The sequence below is a fragment of the Podarcis cretensis genome (assembly GCF_951804945.1).
Source record: "Podarcis cretensis genome assembly, chromosome: 12".
NCBI classification, from domain to species: Eukaryota; Metazoa; Chordata; class Lepidosauria; order Squamata; family Lacertidae; genus Podarcis; species Podarcis cretensis.
In genome coordinates, this window is record NC_137181.1 from 38,895,026 (window position 1) to 38,917,314 (window position 22,289).

The window sequence follows — 22,289 nt, forward strand, 5'->3', positions numbered from 1 at the left end:
CTTTACCTGAAGGAGTGTCTCCATCCCTATTGTTTAGCCCAGACAATGAGGTCCACCTCTGAGAGCCTTCTGGCATTTGTCTCATTGAGAGAAATGGAAGTTACAGAGAACCAGGCAGACGGCCTTCTCAGTAGTGGCACCCGCCCTCGCATCAGATGTCAAAGAGATAAATAACCACACAACTTTTAGAAGACACCTGACGGCAGTCCTCTATCAGGAAGCTTTTAATGCCTGATGTATCGTATGTTTTATATATATATATTCTGTTGGCAACCCAGTAAAGATGGGTGAGGTATAAGTAATGAATTATTATTATTAAAAGGGGTGCCTGGGAGGGAGAGTCTGCTGGCAGAAGTGGCTGGTAGCTTCCCCTCCCTGCTGGATAGCCTGACAAGGCAGATAGGAAACAGCTGGAGCCAGAAACAGCTGCCGACATTGAGACGTCAGAGCAGCTTCTGAGAGAGACTCTGGAGGAAGGGAGGGGCTTGGCATCAGAGGGGCTGGTTGGCCGGCATCCCAGTCAAGCAAAAGGCAAGCAGGAAGAAAATTCTTGAATGGAGCTTGAGTGGCTGGCTGTCAACACAGGGAGGCATTTAGCTGTAGGTCACTCTAAATCAGGGGTCAGCAAACTTATTCAGCAGGGGGCTGGTCCACTGTCCCTCAGACCTTGTGGGGGGCCGGACTATATTTTTTTTTTGGGGGGGGGAATGAACGAATTCCTATGCCCCACAAATAACCCAGAGATGCATTTTAAATAAAAGCACACACTCTACTCATGTAAAAACACCAAGCAGGCCCCACAAATAACTCAGAGATGTATTTTCAATAAAAGGACACATTCTACTCATGTAAAAACACGCTGATTCCCAAACCATCTGTGGGCTGGATTTAGAAGGCGATTGGGCCGGATCTGGCCCCCGGGCCTTAGTTTGCCTACCCATGCTCTAAATCAACAACCAGACTACAAAGTAGACTTCCTTCGGTGCGTTTCTTTGACTTAATCTCAAAATGGTGGGAAGGGCTTGAAAAAGTACAGAGTGCTGGTTTGCACTTCCTGGGTGCTAAATTGTCTTTGAGAGGCATCACAGTGTTGGCTGGGGCAATGAGGGTGTGCTGTAACACCTAATCTCCAATAAAAAGCCGTGAATTGAACATTCCCTGTGTTTATTTCCCTTTGTAGGAATGGATGCAGCTCTTTTTCAATGTAGCCCTGACCCATGGATGCCCAACTGTGGCCAGACTGTCTCACAACACTTCCTGGGAAGTGTAGGGGAATGAAATGAAAAGTAACCCTAGTGGACAAGTGTCTGTACACGTTATATTACAAAGGTTAATATACAAAGACTGAACTACGGCCCTTTCTCAGACACAGACAGATGTGCACATGAATGTTTTAGTATACAGTCTACAAGGTTTGGAATGTTGTTGTTCAGTGCATTTGTACCTCTCTTTGCTGTTCTGTGACCACTAGATACTCTAGCCTAGTAGCATTTTAAAGAAGCATAATGAATGGTGACCAGAACTGGGGAAATCTGGGTTAGGGAGATCAGCCAGCCATAAGAGACCTCAGAGTGCCCGTTCTTAGTCATAACTGTTTATAATTTTTCCTTTAAAAAAAAATCAAGTCTGGCAGGCATATGGATTGCGCAAAATAGAAATTCATACAAAACTGAAGCCGAGGTTTGACCTGTTAAGTTATTCTCCCATTACAAAGACTGAGGAAGGTATTTGCTATCAAGTCCCCCTTTGCTCTCCCAGGTTATTTGCTGGTTTAATAACGGAGATTGTTGAGAGTAAATATTGCTTTGTAGTGCTTTCTGCTAACTTTTCTACTTTGAAATCCCAAGCAGCAGGCTTAGCTTACCAAGATGCTATTGAATCTTTAACACAGATATTTCACTATCGAAAGAGTTACTCCATTTAACACAGGAAGTGATGATTTGCTTACACAGAATGGGAGAACAAAATGGACACTCACCTGCTGCTTCCTGTCTGACTGTGGATCGATCATGACATTGATGAGGGAAGGCACATCCTTTCCCGCCAGGCTTGTTTTCAGGGCAGCTTGCAGTTCCTCTGGTGTCTGCACAAAGTACCCTTTGCCACCAAAGGCAGACATAATCTGCTCATAGCGAGCATTTGGCAATAGAGACACGGGAGGAATGCTGAAATGAAGCAAAAAGAGGTCTAGCTTTGCTCAAGGAAAGCTCCTTGGCATCATAAAAGGTCACTCTGTTGATATGATAAATGCGCCCAGCAAGAGAAACTAATTGTTTTCTGTGCCTCAGGGAGATAGATCAGGGCCTGTTTAATTACTGTGCAAGCATTTAAGGATTATTTCAGTGGAGGTTTTAGCCAGGAATAGGAAACCTCCAGTACAGTGGTACCTCGGGTTAAGATCTTAATTCGTTCCAGAGGTCCGTTCTTAACCTGAAACTGTTCTTAACCTGGAGTACCACTTTAGCTAATGGGGCCTCCTGCTGCCACTGCGCCGCCACCGCACGATTTCTCATCCTGAAGCAAAGTTCTTAACCCAAGGTACTATTTCAGGGATAGCAGAGTCTGTAACCTGAAGCGTCTGTAACCAGAGGTACCACTGTAATGGAGACCTTGTATCTCTTCCATTCACTTGCAAAGCATTCTGGATGATTTCTACAAAGCACTTAAGCACATCTCTGTAGCTTTCCCAGACAACATGAAATAGTGCCTCACTGGACAAAAGCCAGCATAATTAAAGATTTAATTGTGGTATTTTTATGGTGGGCATCTGTCTCACACTCTTGGCTCGCAAATTTTCTATCTGTGTGGGCACGACTGTGCTCACTTCCTTTTCTGCCCTTTGAGCATTTTGCTGTATGAGCATGCTTGGAAACAGAGTGTAACTTTTCACCTCTGGAATGTTGGCACAAAGCTTATGGAAATACTTCCCTATGACCTCAGGATGCTCTTCACTAAAAGCTCAACACACCTGTGCTGCCAGAGTCCTCCTCCCTGGCTGCCCATGCTCTTCTCCTTTCAATTTCCCAATAGCAGAGAATAACCTAGAGAAACCACAGTCACCTTTCACTAGAATGAGTGAGTGTGCACTGTACTGCTGTCTTTCCCACAGTCTGTGGCACCACCGTGTGATCTACACAACTATAGGCATACCTCGGATTACAGATGCTTCAGGTTACATTTTTTCACGTTACATTTTTTCAGGTTACGGACCGCTGAAACCCAGAAGTACTGGAACGGGTTACTTCTGGGTTTTGGCGGTCACGCATGCGCAGAAGTACCAAATCGCAACCCACATGTGTGCAGACCATAGCGGTCAACTTTCAGATTTGGAAATAAGGGATCAGCAGCCTCACCTGTCCTGGGGACAGTCTACAGGATATGTAACAATCCGGGAAGCAGTGGGAAACGGCGCTGGAATGGGGGAAATTCCCGCAAAAAAAAAAAGGAAGGTTGACAGCTATGGTGCAGATGCGCCACTGCGAGTTGCGGACGCTGCAAGTTGCGAACATGCATCCCGCACGGATCACGTTCGCAACCCAAGCATCCACTGTGTATATCATGGGAGCCCAACACCTCAATTATCTCACTGGAGTTTGATTAGGGCTGGTAACACCCAGGAGATTCTATTATATGGAAATGGCAATGTCTACAGATGTACGACTATGATTGTTGTTTTACACTAGAACCCTGGCATACGCACAATTTGTAACAGGAAAGCGTTAATAAATCGGCTGAGCAAGTGCAGCACAGATGTACCCACCATGCAGAAGGTTCTCCCAGCTTCAAGATTTCCTTCCACGTATCTTGATCCAAGCCACTGTATATACCATTGTTATTGACTACGATAATGACGATCGGCAAATGGTATCTGCGGTGAATCCCAAAGAGAAACGCATTCAGAATGGTGTCATATTCAGGGGAAACTTGGCTACTCCACTGCATTTTTAAAAAGTTGGACCAGACAAAGGTTTTACCTGCAGATGGTCTCTACCTCCATGCCAGAGAATCCGAAGGCACTGTCTCCTTCTATACAGACGACATGTTGCTCAGGATTATGGTCTTTGGTAACCATAGCAGCTGCTATTGCAAAACCTAGCCCAACTCCCATGGTGCCAAAGGTACCAGCATCAAGCCTAGAAAGAAAGTCTGTCATCTTTTCTTCCAACACATGTTTTCTGCCAGCTGTTCTTAACTCAAATCCTTTGTGCCTTATTAAAGTGGCACAGGATATCTTTAGAAATAAAGAGATACAGCATGTATTCCCAAACAGAAGTGAATAAAGTGTGGATTTGTAAATGTTTGATAAATGAATGTTACACTGAGTTGGTAGTTAGAAAAGGCCTCTTTACAGTCATTAAGTTACAACATTGTCATTTTAGCTGTTTTCAGAGTTAAATTCCTGGCATTACAAAGCACATGCTAATTGTTTGGATTAAGCTGCTCAAGGCTCGGGTGCAACCATTGTTTTCCCTCTGAGATTTGTACCGCAAGGAAAATAAAAGCATGTCAATAGTTAGGGCAATTTCATAGGCTTCTCGGGTCATTAACAAAAAGATTCATGAAATCTATTCTGTGTGTAATGCCCTGGAAAAATCAGCTGGGAGCTTGAACACAACAGAAAAGCAATGGCATTAGCACTGTAGCTTTCAAATTAAAGTTGAAATAAGAAAAGTGCCTTGTAGGGGCCACTAGGTGGCACATCGGAAGATGGCTGACAATAACATCTCTCCGACCCACACGAGGTAATTTGGAGGCTATGATGGTGGTAATTAGCCTCCTTAACCCCACCAGGATTGTGGTGGGGATGGCCCTTGCCTGCTGTGCCCTATACCACCCCCAAATTTGTGGGGGTGGGGGCACTAGGCACAAAGCCCTCCTGTGGGATTTTCGGCACTCCTTGACGCCGTCCCTGATTCGCGCCCCTGGTTGCAATGATCTTTAAAAGAAACAATTTGGACGAGATTAATTGCACATACATCAAGGAAAAAGGGGAGTAAAGACTGCTGACAGAAGAGATCTCTGATAACAAGACAACAATAAAATACGAGAAGATACGTCAAGATACGGTATGATAAATGACTGAGGGGGTAGGGGAAAAAAAACCTGCCTTTCCCTTTTCTATGTGATTTAACAAGAACCCCCTCCCCTAATGAGTCAGAAATTAAGGACTTAAGCTGTGGATTTAAGGCTGTGTGGAGATAAACTTTTGATCCAAAGCAATGTTTCAAGATGAAGCTGGAAAGCTAAGAGTTTTGGAGTGGCATTGTTGGAGCTCTTGGGTCTGGGAGGAGGAGAAAGAGAGAAATAGAGTTGTTTACATATCGTGAATCAACTCCTCGGTGGGACTTAAGAGCGACAAATGCCAAAATTTACGATGGAAAGAGTGATGTTATCTACGAAGGAGATATATGGAAACCACCTGGACTTAGTGGAGGAACGGGAAATCCACACAGGAATATTACACTTGCTATCGGCTTAAGGAGACTAACAGAAGAGATCGTAAAGGAAAAAGAGAAATTATATGAACAAGATATGATGTGGCAACACCAAGATAAGACTGGATAGAATTATGAACTTTGTTTGGACTGATTGGGACTGATTTGGACATTAACGCAGTAATAAGAAGATGATTTGAATCCCCCTTTGGATCTTGAAGTATGGGTTCCCCCAACAAAATTTAAAAATTTGGCTTTGTAATTTGGAATTTATATGATGTGATTTAATTTGATGTGATTGGCCAGTTAATAAAAATTATTTATGAAAAAATGAAAAGAAGGGGGAAAAAAGAAAAGTGCCTTGTAATGCCTATTAATATATATATGGAGAAAGAGAGAGAGAGAGAGAGAGAGAGAGAGAGAGAGAGAGAGATCTGTTGTGTTTAAATAGCCACACACAATACATGAAGGTTATGGCAAAGAAATATCTTTGCTACAAACATTTCTCCACAAATATTTCTTCCGGGCTATCCCACAGTTTCTCCAGGGTTCTTTGCTGACCCAAAATTCTAATTTCAAAATTGAAGTTTTACACTGAGAAAGCATCTGTTCAAGTTCTAAGATATAGCATGCAGATGCCAGACTCTAACCTGAAGCATTCTGATGCTTTTTCAGAGATTTGGTATGTAGATACAGACATCTAAAGCTAATGAAGAAGATTCTTCAGTTGCTAAGATAAGTACCCATTCTATTGATTTTTAGAAGTATTATACTCTGGAGCATGTTTTGTTTTGCTCTAGGTCAATAGAATTCATTATACGATGCAGAAAAACTGGCCCAAGACGAGATTTCATTTGACCCGCAAACTACAGTGATGAATATCTATGCTGAAGATGGAGCCATAAAATAATACCCAAGCTTAGAACTGTAATTAAAAATTAAAAGACAGAAGGAAACTTTTTTTTTTTTTTTACCTGTGGCGAGGATGATAGTTTGGAAGCATAGTGCGGCCAATGTCCATAGTGTTTGCTCCCTCGCTGACCAGAATGCAGTCCTTTGGCAGAAGTTCCCTGACATGGTGGAATACTTGATAGTAATTCATTGGGAGGTGCTTGCGCAGTGCTAATGCCTTAATGGGGAAAGCAAAGCAAATAAAAGAGCTTCTGACGAGCTACTGATCCAAAGGCTGCTGTAGTTGTAAGGATTGTGAAAAGATGACTGATATTGATTCATTTACGGAAAATAGACTTGAAGTACAGTACCTTGGAAGTTGAATGGAATCCGTTCCGGAAGTCCGTTTGACTTTCAAAACATTCAAATACCAAAGCGTGGTTTCTGATTGGCTGCAGAAAGCTCCTGCTGCCAATTGGAAGCCGCAGAAGCCCCGTTGGACGTTTGGCTTTCAAAAATAGTTCGCAAACCAGAACAGTCTTGTGATGTTTGGGACCCAAAACATCCAGAAACTAAGCTGTTCAACTTCCAAGGTACTGAATTTTTAAATTTATTTTTTAATACGGGAAAACAGTGCACAAAGATTAACAGAACTGCAGTTTTAATTTCATAAGAATAACCCTAATATATTTTTACTAATACAAATTGCTAGTAGTACCTTGGATGCTTCCTCGTTGCTTTTCATTTTTGCCCGTAGTTCTTTCCACCACTCTGCACTAGAAGGATATTTCCAAGACATTTTGTTCAGCTGATCAAAAAGCTAAGAGAATAGGGAAACTGTTACCATAGAACAGCATCATGCTTTTTTGCCCCTTTGAATTGTTGTTGATATGCACCTTAAATAAAATATACAAGCACACTGTAATTCAGATGTTGCTGTCTTATACCTTCGGATATAGGGTGGTATAAAGGTAAAGGGACCCCTGACCGTTAGATCCAGTTGCGGACAACTCTGGAGTTGCAGTGATCATCTCGCCTTACTGGCCGAGGGAGCCAACGTTTGTCCGCAGACAGTTTTCCTGGGTCATGTGGCCAGCATGACTAAGCCGCTTCTGGTGAACCAGAGCAAGACAAGGAAATGCCGTTTACCTTCCTGCCAGAGCAGTACCTATTTATCTACTTGCACTCTGACGTGCTTTCGAACTGCTAGGTTGGCAGGGTGGTATAGAAATAAAATAAAATAAACAAAATTCCCATCATCCCTGATCTTTGGCCATTCCGGCTGGGATTTACCGATCCCAACCACAACTGGAGGGCCACAAATTAGTCACCCCATCTCTACCCCGTTGATGAGGTATATATTGATGGGATATTAACATGCCTGGATAGCTCAGTTGGTCAGAGCGTGGTCTGATAATGCCAAGGTTGCAGGTTCGATCCCCGTATCAGACAACTGCATATTCCTGCATTGCAAAAGGTTGGGCTGGATGATTCTCAGGGTCCCTTCCAACTCCACAATTCTATGATTCTATGATGTGTGGGTATTGGCTATCAGCGTGAGGTTTGCCCCCAAGAAATTAACTGATAATGCACACTAGCCAAAAATGGCTCAAAATCAAGCTATAAATTCCTAAATCCAACCAAACATAAAAAGGTCTCTGTATGTTCATGTGTTACCTGCTCCGTCACTGCTTTCACGTCACCCAGTAAGGCTGCAGCGGGCTTCACGTTATTCCCCAGCTCTTCTGCACAAATGTCTACCTGTCAAATAAAAAGACAACAACCTGAACGTAGGTTTGATTACGGCAAACAGCAAAAAGAGTTACAAGGTAATGTTCACACTAACATTTCTCTCTTAGAATGCATCTCTTCGCATTTCTTTTCAGCTCACAGCAAGGAACACGAACAGGTTGTTTGCACTCATTATTTCCCCTCAGAAGTTAACTTTCTGCTGCTATACCTTGCTTGGACCTGCTGTACTAAACCCAGTGTAACAAGAACCGTCACGCTGCGTGAGACAAACTGCCCCCAAGAGCAAAAAATGCAGAAGGCTCAAACCTGGCAGTAGAAAAAGGCAGGAAAAAGAAGAAACAGTTGCGCAAATGAAACTGGCTCTCGATGCATTTCAAGGAAACTCTACATCAAGGATAATATATTACTTCTTGATTTAATTACTTGAGAGGACTTTTCTTCTCCAGCTCAGCTAAGTGTATATGCTACCCTGAGCCTCATGGAGGATGTGATAAAAACATAATAACTAAAAATCCCACTAACCTAGTTGTAGAATAACCAGTCACCCTAGACTGTGCCATACCCCTGACTGATTCTTTATTATGGCTCTGTTTGAATACCTGGATAATCTTTACATCCGACTGAAATCTTGGAGGAAGACCAAAGTGTAGAATCCAATTCAGTCTGGCACCCAGTAATATTATAACATCAGCCCCCTGCAATGCCCTAATAGTTAGAAACAAAGAAAAGAATTCTATGGTTATTATTTTTGTGCACGTTAGAACTAAGATTTAAAAAGACACTTGAAAAATCAGAAGTTCAAATTTTCCCTGGGAAAACAGTTTCCCACTCCCATGCACATTATCTGTAGGGGACAATCACTCATTCAGGCTCCACCTCCTAGACTGCACTGCCATGCTATTGGGAGACACATGGTTGCTGCTTCACCAGCCACCAATTCTGCCAACCCAGATGCTGCATCATGGCTAGATGTCCCTCTAACATTTCAGTCATTCAAATATTACTGAAGCATTGTAGAAACCAATTATAGAGGGTAAAAACATTAACCAGACTAAAGACAGGCACTTAACAGTTTGCTTACAGGAAAATTACAGACTGCACACACAGTCTTAAAAGCCTACCAAAATAAACTGAATTTGATACTAAGAAAAGCTGAATTTTGCATGCTGTATACATTGCAAGGGACGCGGGTGGCGCTGTGGGTTAAACCATAGAGCCTAGGACTTGCCGATCAGAAGGTCGGTGGTTTGAATCCCTGTGATGGGGTGAGTTCCCATTGCTCAGTCCCTGCTCCTGCCAACCTAGCAGTTCGAAAGCACGTCAAAGTGCAAGTAGATAAATAGGTACCGCTCCGGCAGGAAGGTAAACAGCGTTTCCATGTGCTGCTCTGGTTCACCAGAAGCGGCTTAGTCATGCTGGCCACATGACCCGGAAGCTGTACGCCGGCTCCCTCGGCCAATAAAGCAAGATGAGCGCCGCAACCCCAGTGTCGGTCACAACTGGACCTAATGGTCAGGGGTCCCTTTACCTTTTTTACATTGCAAACCCCCCTCTTTTTTCTAGTTACAGAGAGGGTCAAGGAATGATGCATGGCACTGAAGTCCCAAATGACTGGAAATCTTGAGATATCAATGGACAATGTCCAAACACTTTCAAGTATCTGCATCTATAATTGCTAGAAACTTGCTTCTCTAAATAAAAAGGCAGTGACATAGGGACCTGAATTCTGCATTCAGTAGAATATTGTGTTTGCCACCTCACACAGCATTACCCTGGTTGACAAGGGCCTGAGATACAGAGCCACTGGGAAATTTCCTCCCAACCTAATGGCAACTAATGGTCATGATTTCATAGCTTTGAGGACAGTGTACTGAACATACGAAATACCTTCCAATTCATACTTTAGACCAGGCTTCCTCCATCTCGGCCCTCCAGATGTTTTGAGACAACAATTCCCATCATCCCTGGCCACTGGTCCTGCTAGCTAGGGATCATGGGAGTTGTAGGCCAAAAACATCTGGAGGTCTGAGCATGAGGAAGCCTGCTTTAGACTATGCCTAAAATAACTCTTCATCTGCATGGATAAGTCCCATATTAGTAAGGCTGAAAGAAATTCAGGAGGGTTCCATTTGAATTTTCTTGGATTACTTTCCTGACACTCAGCTGTAAGCAGCAGCAATTGGTGTTTTATATTAAGGGATCATTTAAAGATCGGAATCTTCAAGAAATATATGCTTTAGCTTATGGTGTTGGACAAGAGGGGAAGATCTGATTCATATATTTACCTAGATCGGGCTGCAGCCACACAGTATGGATGGTTGTCAGGAACCACTCCCTTCCCCATTGGTGTAGGCAAAAATGGAAGCCCACATTGGTCCACCAACTTTCTGATGCTGTTTTCAGCATGTGCATAAGCAGCACCTGAGAAAGACACCCACCACCACAAGAGATTCCTTGACACTGTTAACATAGCTGCACCTGTCAGATGAAGAATTCCCCCCCCCCCCCCCCGCTTAACGTGTAAGAATCAGAAGTCACTTACACATACTGACAAATCAAATACAGTGGTACCTCGGGTTAAGTACTTAATTCGTTCCGAAGGTCCGTTCTTAACCTGAAACTGTTCTTAACCTAAAGCACCACTTTAGCTAATGGGGCCTCCTGCTGCCGCCGCACCGCTAGAGCAGCATTGAGCAGATGATTTCTGTTCTCATCCTGAAGCAAAGTTCTTAACCCGAGCCACTATTTCTGGGTTAGCGGAGTCTGTAACCTGAAGCGTATGTAACCTGAAGCGTCTGTAACCCGAGGTACCACTGTAGTTTTAAAACTGGCAAAGGTAGCTGTAGCATTCCGGGTCATACGTTCCTCACAGCAAATCCATTTTCAGTTGGCCAGTGATCGGTTTTAGCTGTGGAGGATTAGGTTAGCCATATGTACTAGTTGCAATAGCTGCACAATACTATATATCTGAATTGGGACACGGGTGGCGCTTTGTTCTAAACCAGGGAAGTTGAATAGAGGCCGCTGTATTTTTCTCAAGGGGGTTCATCTCCAACGTTCCGGAAGAATTTACTTTGTGATATAGTCTAAACATGGCAACAGAAGGTAATTCCCCCCTCGCTGTACTTTACGACCAGCCGTAAGCTTGAAAGATGATTACCTTTGCCAATAATTAGGAGTGGCTTTCTGGAATGTGCAATGAATGAAGCCGCCCTGGAAACAGCGGCCACTTCAGCCATGCTGATGGGAGGTGCTGAGCAGCACTCGATGTATCTGGAAGGTAGAATGAAAAGGCCATTGTTTTCAAAAAAGAAACAGGAAGTCATAGAACTGTCGAGTTGGAAGGGACCACAAGAATTGCTAGTCCAACCCCCCGCAATGAAGGAGTCTTTTGCCAAACATGGGGCTCAAACTCACAACCTTGAAAGTAAGAGTCACTATAGTCACTTTTTAAACAGAAAAAAAACAGAACTTAAAGACGAGTTTTGCTTTGTGTTTTACTTCAGATGTTGTTCTACTGAGCAACATTGTTCTACCAATGTACACAAATGGCTTCCAAAAGAAACTCAAGTATTTCATTATATGTTTGTTACAGACGCTTACCCCGTAATAAGTTTCTAGTAGTGCACAGCCAGCAATTTTGCAGCGTAGTCTATGCTTAATACAGATTGCACATTCTACCTCGCAACATGTGGGAAGCCACATGCCGAATGGCACCAGCAGGCACCAGCTACATTCCTTCCTAAGCCGATTTCTTTCAAACAGCTGGAACACAACATTTTCAACAAAGTATGCGTTTTGTTGTTGTTTCAACTTCCCACTATTTCCTTTGCTTACTTCTATCAAATGCAGGTGAGGTTTATTTTCCCCTCACAATGGTTCCTCAAGAAACAAGACTGTAAAAAGTGCTGCAAATGGTGGCTCTCTGTGTGAGCTCTGGAGTTTCTGCACCAAACCTCTGCCTTCCCACTGCAGTCTCCAATTTCCGCCCCCACCCCACCATAAAGGCCTTCACTGAAGTCAGGGAATGTTCCAGAAGAACCTTCAATGAAGCACGAGGAACTGCAGTCGGAAGGTGGCTGGGTACAAAGAGGGATGGGGGATTTGTGGCCCTCGAACTCTCCTCAGCTGCAACCAGAATGACCAGTGGTCATTCCCCATTTTGGGGAAGCCATGCCCAGGTGCCATAAGCCTGACATCATACCTGCTGTCAGATGTGGGGTGGTTAAGGGCAGGGAACAAGCAAGACCTTAAGGTGGGCAAGGAGCAAGGCATACTGGCATGGTCCTTTAAACCTCCAAAATCAAAAGTTTAGAGAAGCTGGTCCATGCTGCTTCTTTAAACCTCTGAAATGGGAGGTTTACAGTGTGGGGTGGGAGATTGAGCACGGCATGAGACTACTTCCAAACAGTCTGGCACTGTGCTTTGAAGGCCCGGAGACCAGGGCTTCAAAGCTTAGCATCACCTGACGTCACTGTGGTGCTTGATGACTGACAGGTGTGGGTAGGGAGATAACAATCAGGCCCACTTGCCAGAAAAGCTTCCTCACCCTAGATTTATCATATAGGACTCAAAACAACGGTTAATCTGTAGCGTCTCATGTCAGCATTGTCTCACCATTTAACAGAATGCCATTTAAACGTTGGTTCACTGGCATATATGCTTGAGTCTCTTCCAGATCTGAAGACTCTTCCTAATAATGGTGAGCTCAGTTCTTCCAGGTCTTATTCTAGATCAGCCTTCCCAACCTGGTGCCCATGTTTTGGATGGTCTCGGGTAGCACAGGTGGGACTTGTAGACAAAAACGACTAGAAGGCAGAAGACTAAGGGTGATCAGTATGGGAGTTTCCCTAAAAGGCGTGTGCTAAGTAGCAATTTCAGGAAAGTAAACTGGAATCCGCTGGATTGAACACATCCCAGTTGATCAGGAAGCTACTGCCAGATCACATCCATATCTCTTCAGTGTCTTTTACTATGAGGAATTCCTTGTGTTTGTTCAATATGTAGAGTTTATGCTTTCCCTTAGCAATACACTCCTGCAGGGGTCTCAAACACAGGGAAAATTACAATCGAGCACGCCCACACACCCTTTTTTTTAAAAAAGGAAACAAGCACTCATCTTAATAATAAAGGACTCACTTGACAGAGCTGTTCTTCACCTGCATATTTACAAAGTCTCCTGGTATGTCAATGTAACAGGCACCTGGGCGACCATAGATGCTATTTCTGACAGCCTAGATTGATGAGAGAGAGAAAAGAACATAAATGTACTACAATAATTAAACTTTTTAAAACAAATCAAAACAAAAACACACCACCAGATTTCGTAAAACGCATCCCAAATTTGTAGGCAATGGCTAAACTTATTATCCAGCTTGGAGAACAAGAAAGCAGCTGGATTCAGCTTGCAACCATCTGTAGTCATTGTTATATCTGGAGTAACCAAGTCAAAATCTCCTGCTGACTGCCTATTTTAAGTAACATGACCCCCATGTAAATGCCCTGGAGCTGTTCTTCAGTTTCTCTGGATTCTTTTTGTTCCAGCGCATGCCATAGGCTGAGCCAACACTCCTTAAACCTCCTATTGATTAAAGGCTCAAATGGTGGCTCAAACAATTGTGGCAGTTGTAGCAGGGAACTTTACAAAACTGTTTCCTGGAAAGTTTAGAGAATAAATGCATCAGCCACAAAAATAAACCTGCAAGGCTATTCCGCAGCATTCCATGAGAGAGTAACGGGAAGGATTATAGAGTGTCGTTAAGCACTCCATGCGTGTTTTGTATAGGATATATATTTTGGGAGAATAATGCAGTGTTCACAAAAATGAACAAGAGGTTTTTCTAAGAGCAGATGGAGTATTATTTCCACTTTTAGGCTGCAGTCCTATATAACAAAAAAAAGGGATGCGGGTGGCGCTGAGGGTTAAACTACAGAGCCTAGGATGTGCCAATCAGAAGGTCAGTGGTTCGAATCCCCGCGACGGGGTGAGCTCCTGTTGTTCAGTCCCAGTTCCTGCCAACCTAGCAGTTTGAAAGCAAGTAGATAAATAGGGACTGCTCCAGCGGGAAGGTAAACGGCGTTTCCATGTGCTGCTCTGGTTCGCCAGAAGCGGCTTAGTCATGCTAGCCACATGACCCAGAAAGCTGTCTGCGGACAAACGCCGGCTCCCTTGGCCTATAGAGCGAGATGAACGCGCAAACCCAGAGTCGGTCACGACTGGACCTAATGGTCAGGGGTCCCTTTACCTTTACCTATATAACACATGCTTGCCTTTGAGCAAGTGCCATTAAACTCAGTGAGGTTTACTCAGTGAGGTTAGACATGCAGAGGGCTGCACTGCCCACTATATATACAAAATAGCACATGTAAAGTATTAACATCTTCAAAAGCATTGGATGTTTTCTACATTTATAGGATGATCCTACAACTTACTGTTCAAGATGTACCAGTGAGAGGTGTGCCAACTCTATCAAGATGTCACCTACAATCTACTATAATGCACTGCCCCTGTAATACAGTGGTACCTCTGGTTACGTACTTAATTCGTTCCAGAGGTCCGTTCTTAACCTGAAACTGTTCTTAACCTGAAGCACCACTTTAGCTAATGGGGCCTCCCGCTGCTGCTGCGCCGCCGGAGCACGATTTCTGTTCTCATCCTGATGTAAAGTTCTTAATCTGAGGTACTATTTCTAGGTTAGTGGAGTCTGTAACCTGAAGCATATGTAACCTGAGGTACTGGTGTATTCTACTGCTGGTTGCCTGGCCTACAGAGCTGAATGCTGAGGAGCAAGCATCAATGCTTTTCAACTGCTTCATACCTTCTCAATTACAGCAGGAATATCTTCAAGACTGCTGGGTCTGGCGGAAAATTTGCTGTACAGCCGACAAGCTTCAACCTAGATTCAAGCAAACACATATGCTAAAGCCAACTTTTACCTGTTTTTCATTTTCTCACAGCATGAGTTTTATTGAAAGGAAGTAGCTCGGCTGGACCCAACCAAAGGTTTGCTCAGCATCCTGTTTCCCAGTGTCCAAAGGGAAAGCCCACAAGTGGGGAATGACGGCAGTGGCCCTCACTGGCTATTGCTCTGCAGGAGCTGGAATTCAGTGCCATGCAGCCTCTAAAATTAGGCATCGCAGCTGATGCCAGGCAACACTATGTTAACATGCAATATTCAGTAAAAGAAAGATTCTACATAAAATCACAACAGCCTTTAAATCCAACCAATTGGTGCTTTCTGCTAGAGAGGGCATGTTACAGATACCATCCTATCAGGACGTCCATTCTGCAAAATGTCAGAATCGGGCCTTCGGTGCTGCAGCATCTAACCTTTGGAACTCCCTTCCACTATATATCAGATAGATGCCTTTCTATTGTCCTTTTGGCATCTGTTGAAGACTTTCCTCTTTCAACAAGCCTTCTAAGTGGAGATCTTTATCCCAGCTGGCATCTGTATTGGATCTGAAGTGATTTTATATACGTGTTGAGATGGTAGTTGTTTTAAATTGGTTTTGTATATGCAATAGTTCTATACACGTTGATGCTGTATTGTAAATTGTTTTTGGATGCCTCAAGGAAAATGGTTCATAAATTAAACAGCAAAAATGAATAACAAAGTATTTTATAAAATAAACAAACTCAATCATTAATTTCATATATATATATATATTATTTTCTAACATTTATATACCACTTGATTGTAAAACAACTCAAGGCGGTTTCAAAAAGAATGAACCAATAAAATTGTTAGTAAAATCCAGTGAAACATTCAGAAAATTAAAACCACGATTAAATTAAAAACATACCAGCATTCTAGATATCTGGGTAGGCATGTCTAAACAAAAATGGTTTCAGCAGGTGCCAAAAACAGTACATTGAGGTTGCCTACCTGAAATCATTATGCAGGGAGTTCCAAAGTGTGGTGCCGCCACACTTAAAGACCAATTTCTTACATATGTGGAATGGGTATTATGTGGGATTTGTAGCAGTGCCAGTTCCACAGATCGAATAACCTAAACCATTTCATGCAACACGTTTATGGAGGAAAAAGTAACCAAGCTGTGTACCTGCGGAAATTCTTGGAAAGCTCCCATCGTTTCTTGATTTCTGTCTGAGGAACCTCCAATAACAATCAAAGGCCTGTGGAGAGGGGAAGAAAAACATTTCTTGGAACCAGGGGTCATGAATTATTAAGATTCCAACACACAGTTTCACCTTGATCCTGCAAAATGGCAGCATGGCATAAACCCAGCATTGGTACCCAGCAGTCCATGGTGATGTTCTTAGTCCATGGACTAAGAAATTGTAAGCATGCTCAGCTTTGACAGCCTCACCAGCTGTTGGGGGAGTCAGAGGAAAGGGGAGATAGAAGGCTGAATCTAGTCCTGCCTTCCAACACAGGTAATTGGCACTTCCAAGATGATTACTCCAATTAATGCTGCTGTGTGGGAGGATCTTTTGAATTAGGACCATCATCATTTTGGGCCCAATCTCACTATCTTACTTATGATTTGGCCTTGCAAGCTTTCATCACTTCAAAACAAGAGTCATACAGGACTCAACTTAACATATCACCAGTTTGCCTAATATTACAGATGGCAGGTTTTTTTTGAGAGGGAAACACACACAGAGAAAGGTTGAATTGGTTCTGCAAAAAGATTAAGAGATTTTTGCCTCCTCTTTTATGACCGGATAAACAAGATGCCTCTTACCCTACCAGATGATATGATAGTTACCAAGCGATAAGGTTATCATGTGCTACAGACACTGCACTTAAAGGATAAGATGCTGTTATAAATAAGATCTTTAAACCAAGTTATGGTGTGATTATATTGGTCACATAGCCGACATGACTCAGCTGATAGATTTCCTAAAGTATCGAGCTCTTTTCCTGTACGATAATGAACTTGGCCGCTGTAAAAAAGATCTGAAATCTATGGATGAGTCACCATATGTATTTTGTATGCAATCCTAGGGCAATGCCCTACCTGCTTAAAACAGCACACACAGAGAGAGTAAAGAAGCAGAAGAAAAATGACATTTTATCTGGCTTTCATGACACATGATTTGTATTGTAACTTCAGATTAATTAGAAATTGGACCAACAGTCGATCAAAAAACAAAAACAAAAAACATAGGTTCATTACCAGCAATTCATGTTTGCATTTGCCATTCCACCTAGAGCATGTATGAGGCCAGGGCCAGAAACTACAAGGCATACTCCAGGCCTAGAGACAAAGGGGAAAAAACAAAGAAGGTATATAAAAATGTATGGAATGAACAGATTTAGTAGGCGGGGGAGCAAATTACTCTAAATGCATCATGAGGAAACACTGTCATAGGACATCATGCTGAAGAGTTAATTTGGAAGGACAGAGGCAGGCTACAAATTTTAATCAACAAACCATACAGGAAACTCAGAGAGGCTCTGAGGAAGCATGCACCTATGAGTAAGAGAGGAGGGGTGTGACTCCTTTCTGTGAAAGTATCTCCTTAGTATTGGCCACAACCCCAAAAATTCTCATGGAAGCTGATGTGCAAGTGCATATTCTTTTTGTAGAATGGAAATCTTCAGGACCTTCAGCAACCATTTCCTTTTCATCCTTTTTGTTTACATTTGTTTGGGTTACATTTTCTAAAAGTGGCCTTTTATTTACTAATGGAGAGAAACGCTTGCTGCACATATACAGAGGTTTGCAATAGAGAAAACATTGTAAAGAGGCAAGTAGATAGAGGCATACAGATAGCAAAACACTGGTGTACAAACAGTGAAAGCTTGTAACTCTGGAAGGCAACTACAGTGGTGCCCCGCAAGACGAATGCCTCGCAAGATGAAAAACCCGCTAGACGAAAGGGTTTTCCGTTTTTCGAGGCGCTTCGCAAGACGAATTTCCCTATAGGCTTGCTTCGCAAGACGAAAACGTCTTGCGAGTTTTTTCCCTTTTTCCCCCTTTTTCTAAGCCGCTAAGCCGCTAATAGCCCTAATCCGCTAGGCGGCTAATAGGGATGCTTCGCAAGACGAAAAAAACGCTAGACGAAGAGACTCGCGGAACGGATTATTTTTGTCTTGCGAGGCACCACTGTACAAAGTCCTAGAAATCAATTCCTGATGATGATGATGATGATGATGATGATGATGATGATGATAGAACCAGGATTGTTTTTGCCTTTCAAACAATTGTTGACTCTGAAGACCAACACAAGGAAGCACCTTACCTGCCCGTCAGATACCCAACTGCAGAGGCAGCATAGGCAGCCTATTGAAAAATAAAACAAATATTTACCAGCAAGCTGGTGAATGGGATTTTGGTAGTTATAACAAAAAGTCACCCTTAAACACCCCCAACTAGCAAGCTGAGAGGACTTCCTACAGATGTTCAATTGAAGTAAATGGACTATGCTCAGCACACAAAGATGTCCACATGTGAACTAGAATTGACGCAGCTTCTGAACTCAGATTTTCATAGCTACAATAGAAAGGTTCTTTTAAGACTCATTTCAGCTGGGGAGGGCCAGGGGGAGGTGGAACCTACGGGCAGAAGGGAATGCCTTCGCACTCCCATGGGCACCATGTAGATGACCCATATCCTTTACAAAAACAGAGATTTGTCCAGTCAAGGGTATCACCCAACATTTTGCATAGCAGAAACATTTCCTCTGAAAGCAGATCTTCCAGGTGCTACTGCTTGTACTAGCATTGCATAAACAAGTGTTATGCAAGCACACAGATGGAAATCTCTGCACGTTTTTTCAACCAGTATTATGGAAAGTCACTTTGGACTACTTCTATGACTATTTTTTCCCATATGCCAGCAGGTGGCATCCAAGAGAAACAGTAGGGAAATTAAACAAGGCGGGGGGGGGGGAAACAGTAGAAAATGCTCCATCAGCACTGCAGAAACAAAACTGCACTACTTGGATTCGAGTGGGCAGCTATTTCAGTCTAGAAACTATTACACGAGAATGTTATCTGTTTCGTTACAATCAACCTTATTCTACAGAAATATTAAAGTAGGTGCAACAAATTAATTCAGTTTGGGGTTGCTTTTTTTATAACTGAACACTCAATAATTCCTGTTTTGCTTTCTAGCTGTTCTGCGAGTAGTTGAAACTGCACAACTAAAGTTGATGCATCTCAGATTGGGACACAGCTCAGAGGAATAAAATTGAGGTTAAAAGAAAATTGAGGTCATTTTTTGAGGTCTTGTCAGTGAAATGGGTGGCCTTTTCTCAGTGGCGGCATCCCAACTGCGTAACACTATTCCCCGGGGAGGCTTCCCTTGTGCTGTTTTTATAGTAACTTCAACCCTAAGTAAAGACACTATCATGCTCCCAGGCCCCTTGAAAACCTGACTTCTGAACCACTGTTTCCCTCTCTCTGCTGGAAGTTTTTTATACCACATTTCAAAACTGTAGTCTGTTATGTTATGCTGTAAGCCATCCAGTAAAAAGTGCTACCAGGCAGATTTATAGAAATAAAATAAGGATGTAAATAAAATAAAAAGGTGTGAAATGGTTGCAAACATACACACACACACACACACACACACACACACAAACTCATCACTTTTTCTGTTTCAATGTTCACATAAGAAACATCAAGAATGTAGTTAAATCACTGGAATTGGTATGTTATTATGACAACAAAGATTTGCCAGAGCAGTTCCCCTATTTATACCATGGTTACATTCATGCAAGCATGTCAAACTTATTTACTACTGATAATGAAACTGCCACACTGAATTAATGGGAAACACTGCACTGAAGACAGACTGACATAATTTTCCAAAGCATGTTAAGGGTTGTTCCTGTCCACTATTTCTATGCTATCTGTTTCATCACAATAATAAAAAGAGCAGGCAGTTTCCTTCTACCCCAACAGAAAAATATTGGTTTTAAAGTATCGTTTGTCATTGGCCTGGTTTGCACCTCCTATTAAACCATAGTTAGTGCTTACTATGGTTTGACACAAATCAACAAGAGTGACACTGAAGGCTGCTCTAAGTTCCCACTTCATTCCTCCTCGGCTGTACCAGGACTGTACCAGGAGCAACAAGCCACAAGTGCTGGCTTGTTATATCGTCTGGACCTGTCCTAGACTCACAGTTTTTGCCAAACAAACCCTGAGTGGAAGCCAAGGTTTATTCTTGGTTTACTCCTTTGTTGGGGGGATGAAGGGAACCACAAGTCTAGGTTCAAAAAGCATCACAAGCCAAGGCCTGTAGTTTGTCACTTCCAGAGCAGTGAAGCTGGGGAAGCTGCAAAGGGGAAATTTTTAAAGCATGCAACAGCATGCTGCTGATTCACATTAAGCCATAGTTAAACATGAAAAGCATGGTTTTTTATTGTTATTTATACATTTTTTTATAACTTGTATACATACAACACATTGTCCATCACATATTTCTTTCCATCTCTCCATGCTAACCTTGAACTTCTGCATATTCTAATAATCCACCCATTTTTGTCTCTAATCTTCCTTTATTTAGTATTATCTGCTGCTCATATGTTAACTCCTAATTGCAGGTTAAATTGAGTATAGTAGCCTCTAAGATATTCTCCAAAACGCTTCCACTCTTCTCTTAGCTGCATCTCATCTTTATTTCTTATTTTCGTGGTTATGGTTGCTAATTCTATCAGTATATTCTGCCAGATTTCTTTCGTGGGTACCTCTTTTTCTTTCCACTTTTTCGCATAGACTATTCTAGCTGCTGCGGTCACGTATAAAAAGGAGGTTAAGCGCCTTCTTCGATTATAAGCATGGCTTTCTGTGAACTGCAAACACAACCTTCAGCGGCCTAGAATTTCATCTCAGCGGCCTAGAATTTCTATTACATCAGGCTCTGGCAGGTGCATAGCTGTCAACTTTTCCCTTTTCTTGCAAGGAATCCTATTTGGAATAAGGGAATTTCCCTTAAAAAAAGGGAAAAGTTGACAGCTATGGGCAGGTGGGATGAGGAGCAAATTTAGCAGAATCGTGAGATGTGCAACTTTTCCTGAGCTAGATGTGTCATATTCCAAAACAAGAATCTATGCACTGGGCAAAACTAATAATATCACCAATTTATATGAGAGCCTATGGCATTGCAAAGTATGCAGTTTGGTTGATAATTTGGGGAAAGGGATCAATCCTCCCCACAACAGTTATCTAGAATAGATGTAAATATATTCTACATATAGAAAGCCCTCAATCCCTACCCCAAAATATATGCACATATGTGAGCAGGGATGAGCAGGAATGGTTAAATAACCAATAATAGGTAAGTCCAGAAAGCATAGGAATGAATAGTCAACATGGCGCTTAGCGTAGGAGTAGAATATTGAGGTAGCAATTTAGATTCAACATGGTGGGTGAGAATGCAGTTTTTACATAATACCTTTGACAAACATAAGAGGGGAGAAAATGATTACTACTCAGAAACCAGAAGGCAATTTAGTATGACATGTGTTTCCCTTCTCCTTCTGAAAAAAAAACATGGCAACGTACAAATGTTTAAAGATATACGGAGTGGGCGTTTCATTAGCAAGGCTCTTTGTACCTCACAAGCAGAGTGCCATGGCAACGACACATTGTCAAAGAAACTGACAAGCTAAAGTGACGCACAAAACTTTGCAGGTAGAGTGAATGGCACTTTCCCGTGCAATTAGGCAATCTTGTCAGCACTGCCTCTGGTTATGCAATTTTTAAACTTATGCTGCTGTAACTCAATGAAATTCACATGCAGTATCCTGCCATGTGCCACCACTGGGAAGAATTATGGAAAGCTTCAGGCAGAGCCCCCTCAAAAAACAGACTATACCTCTTGCTACTCTGCCCTCTGATAATAACCAAGTTGTCAGTTTGGGTTCTTCAAATGTTAAAACACGGGACCTTTATTAACATGGGACAGTTCTCAAAACTATTTACAGGTAAATTACCGTATTTGACCGTGTATAAGACGTCCCCATGTATAAGATGCCCCCTATTTTTGGGGACTCCAAATTAAGAAAACACTCCTCAGCACTACCTGTGTATAAGACGAGCCCCAATTTTAAACCTTATTTTTTGGTAAAAAAAACCTAGTCTTATACAAGGAAAAATACAGTAATTTCTCTCTCTCTGTATACGTGTGTGTGTGTGTGTGTGTGTGTGTGTGTGTGTGTGTATAAATATTATATGCCACACATTTTTTTTGTAATCGAGAATATTTGTGGCACAAAGGCAATTCATT

General features: G+C 42.4%; 2 protein-coding genes across 3 annotated transcripts in view; one reads left to right on the top strand and one right to left on the bottom strand.

The window, feature by feature from the left end:
* Nucleotides 1–22,289, top strand: part of BTD (biotinidase) — a 69,529-nt gene that overhangs the window by 20,978 nt on the left and 26,262 nt on the right. The gene's annotated exons all lie outside the window — the stretch shown is intronic.
* HACL1 (2-hydroxyacyl-CoA lyase 1) overlaps nucleotides 1–22,289 on the bottom strand; it is a 28,839-nt gene that overhangs the window by 1,608 nt on the left and 4,942 nt on the right. The window contains exons 3-16 of one of the 2 annotated variants that reach the window (XM_079948012.1): nucleotides 18,295–18,335; nucleotides 17,226–17,306; nucleotides 16,146–16,218; nucleotides 14,897–14,974; nucleotides 13,218–13,312; nucleotides 11,239–11,351; nucleotides 10,364–10,499; nucleotides 8,678–8,783; nucleotides 8,004–8,087; nucleotides 7,045–7,146; nucleotides 6,410–6,564; nucleotides 3,975–4,133; nucleotides 3,761–3,868; nucleotides 1,979–2,165 (exon numbers count right to left, since the gene is read on the bottom strand). In XM_079948012.1, the coding sequence (XP_079804138.1) occupies nucleotides 1,979–2,165; nucleotides 3,761–3,868; nucleotides 3,975–4,133; nucleotides 6,410–6,564; nucleotides 7,045–7,146; nucleotides 8,004–8,087; nucleotides 8,678–8,783; nucleotides 10,364–10,499; nucleotides 11,239–11,351; nucleotides 13,218–13,312; nucleotides 14,897–14,974; nucleotides 16,146–16,218; nucleotides 17,226–17,306; nucleotides 18,295–18,335 (1,518 nt within the window). The remainder of the gene's footprint in view (nucleotides 1–1,978; nucleotides 2,166–3,760; nucleotides 3,869–3,974; nucleotides 4,134–6,409; nucleotides 6,565–7,044; nucleotides 7,147–8,003; nucleotides 8,088–8,677; nucleotides 8,784–10,363; nucleotides 10,500–11,238; nucleotides 11,352–13,217; nucleotides 13,313–14,896; nucleotides 14,975–16,145; nucleotides 16,219–17,225; nucleotides 17,307–18,294; nucleotides 18,336–22,289) is intronic. The other variant, XM_079948013.1, reaches the window with a different exon arrangement.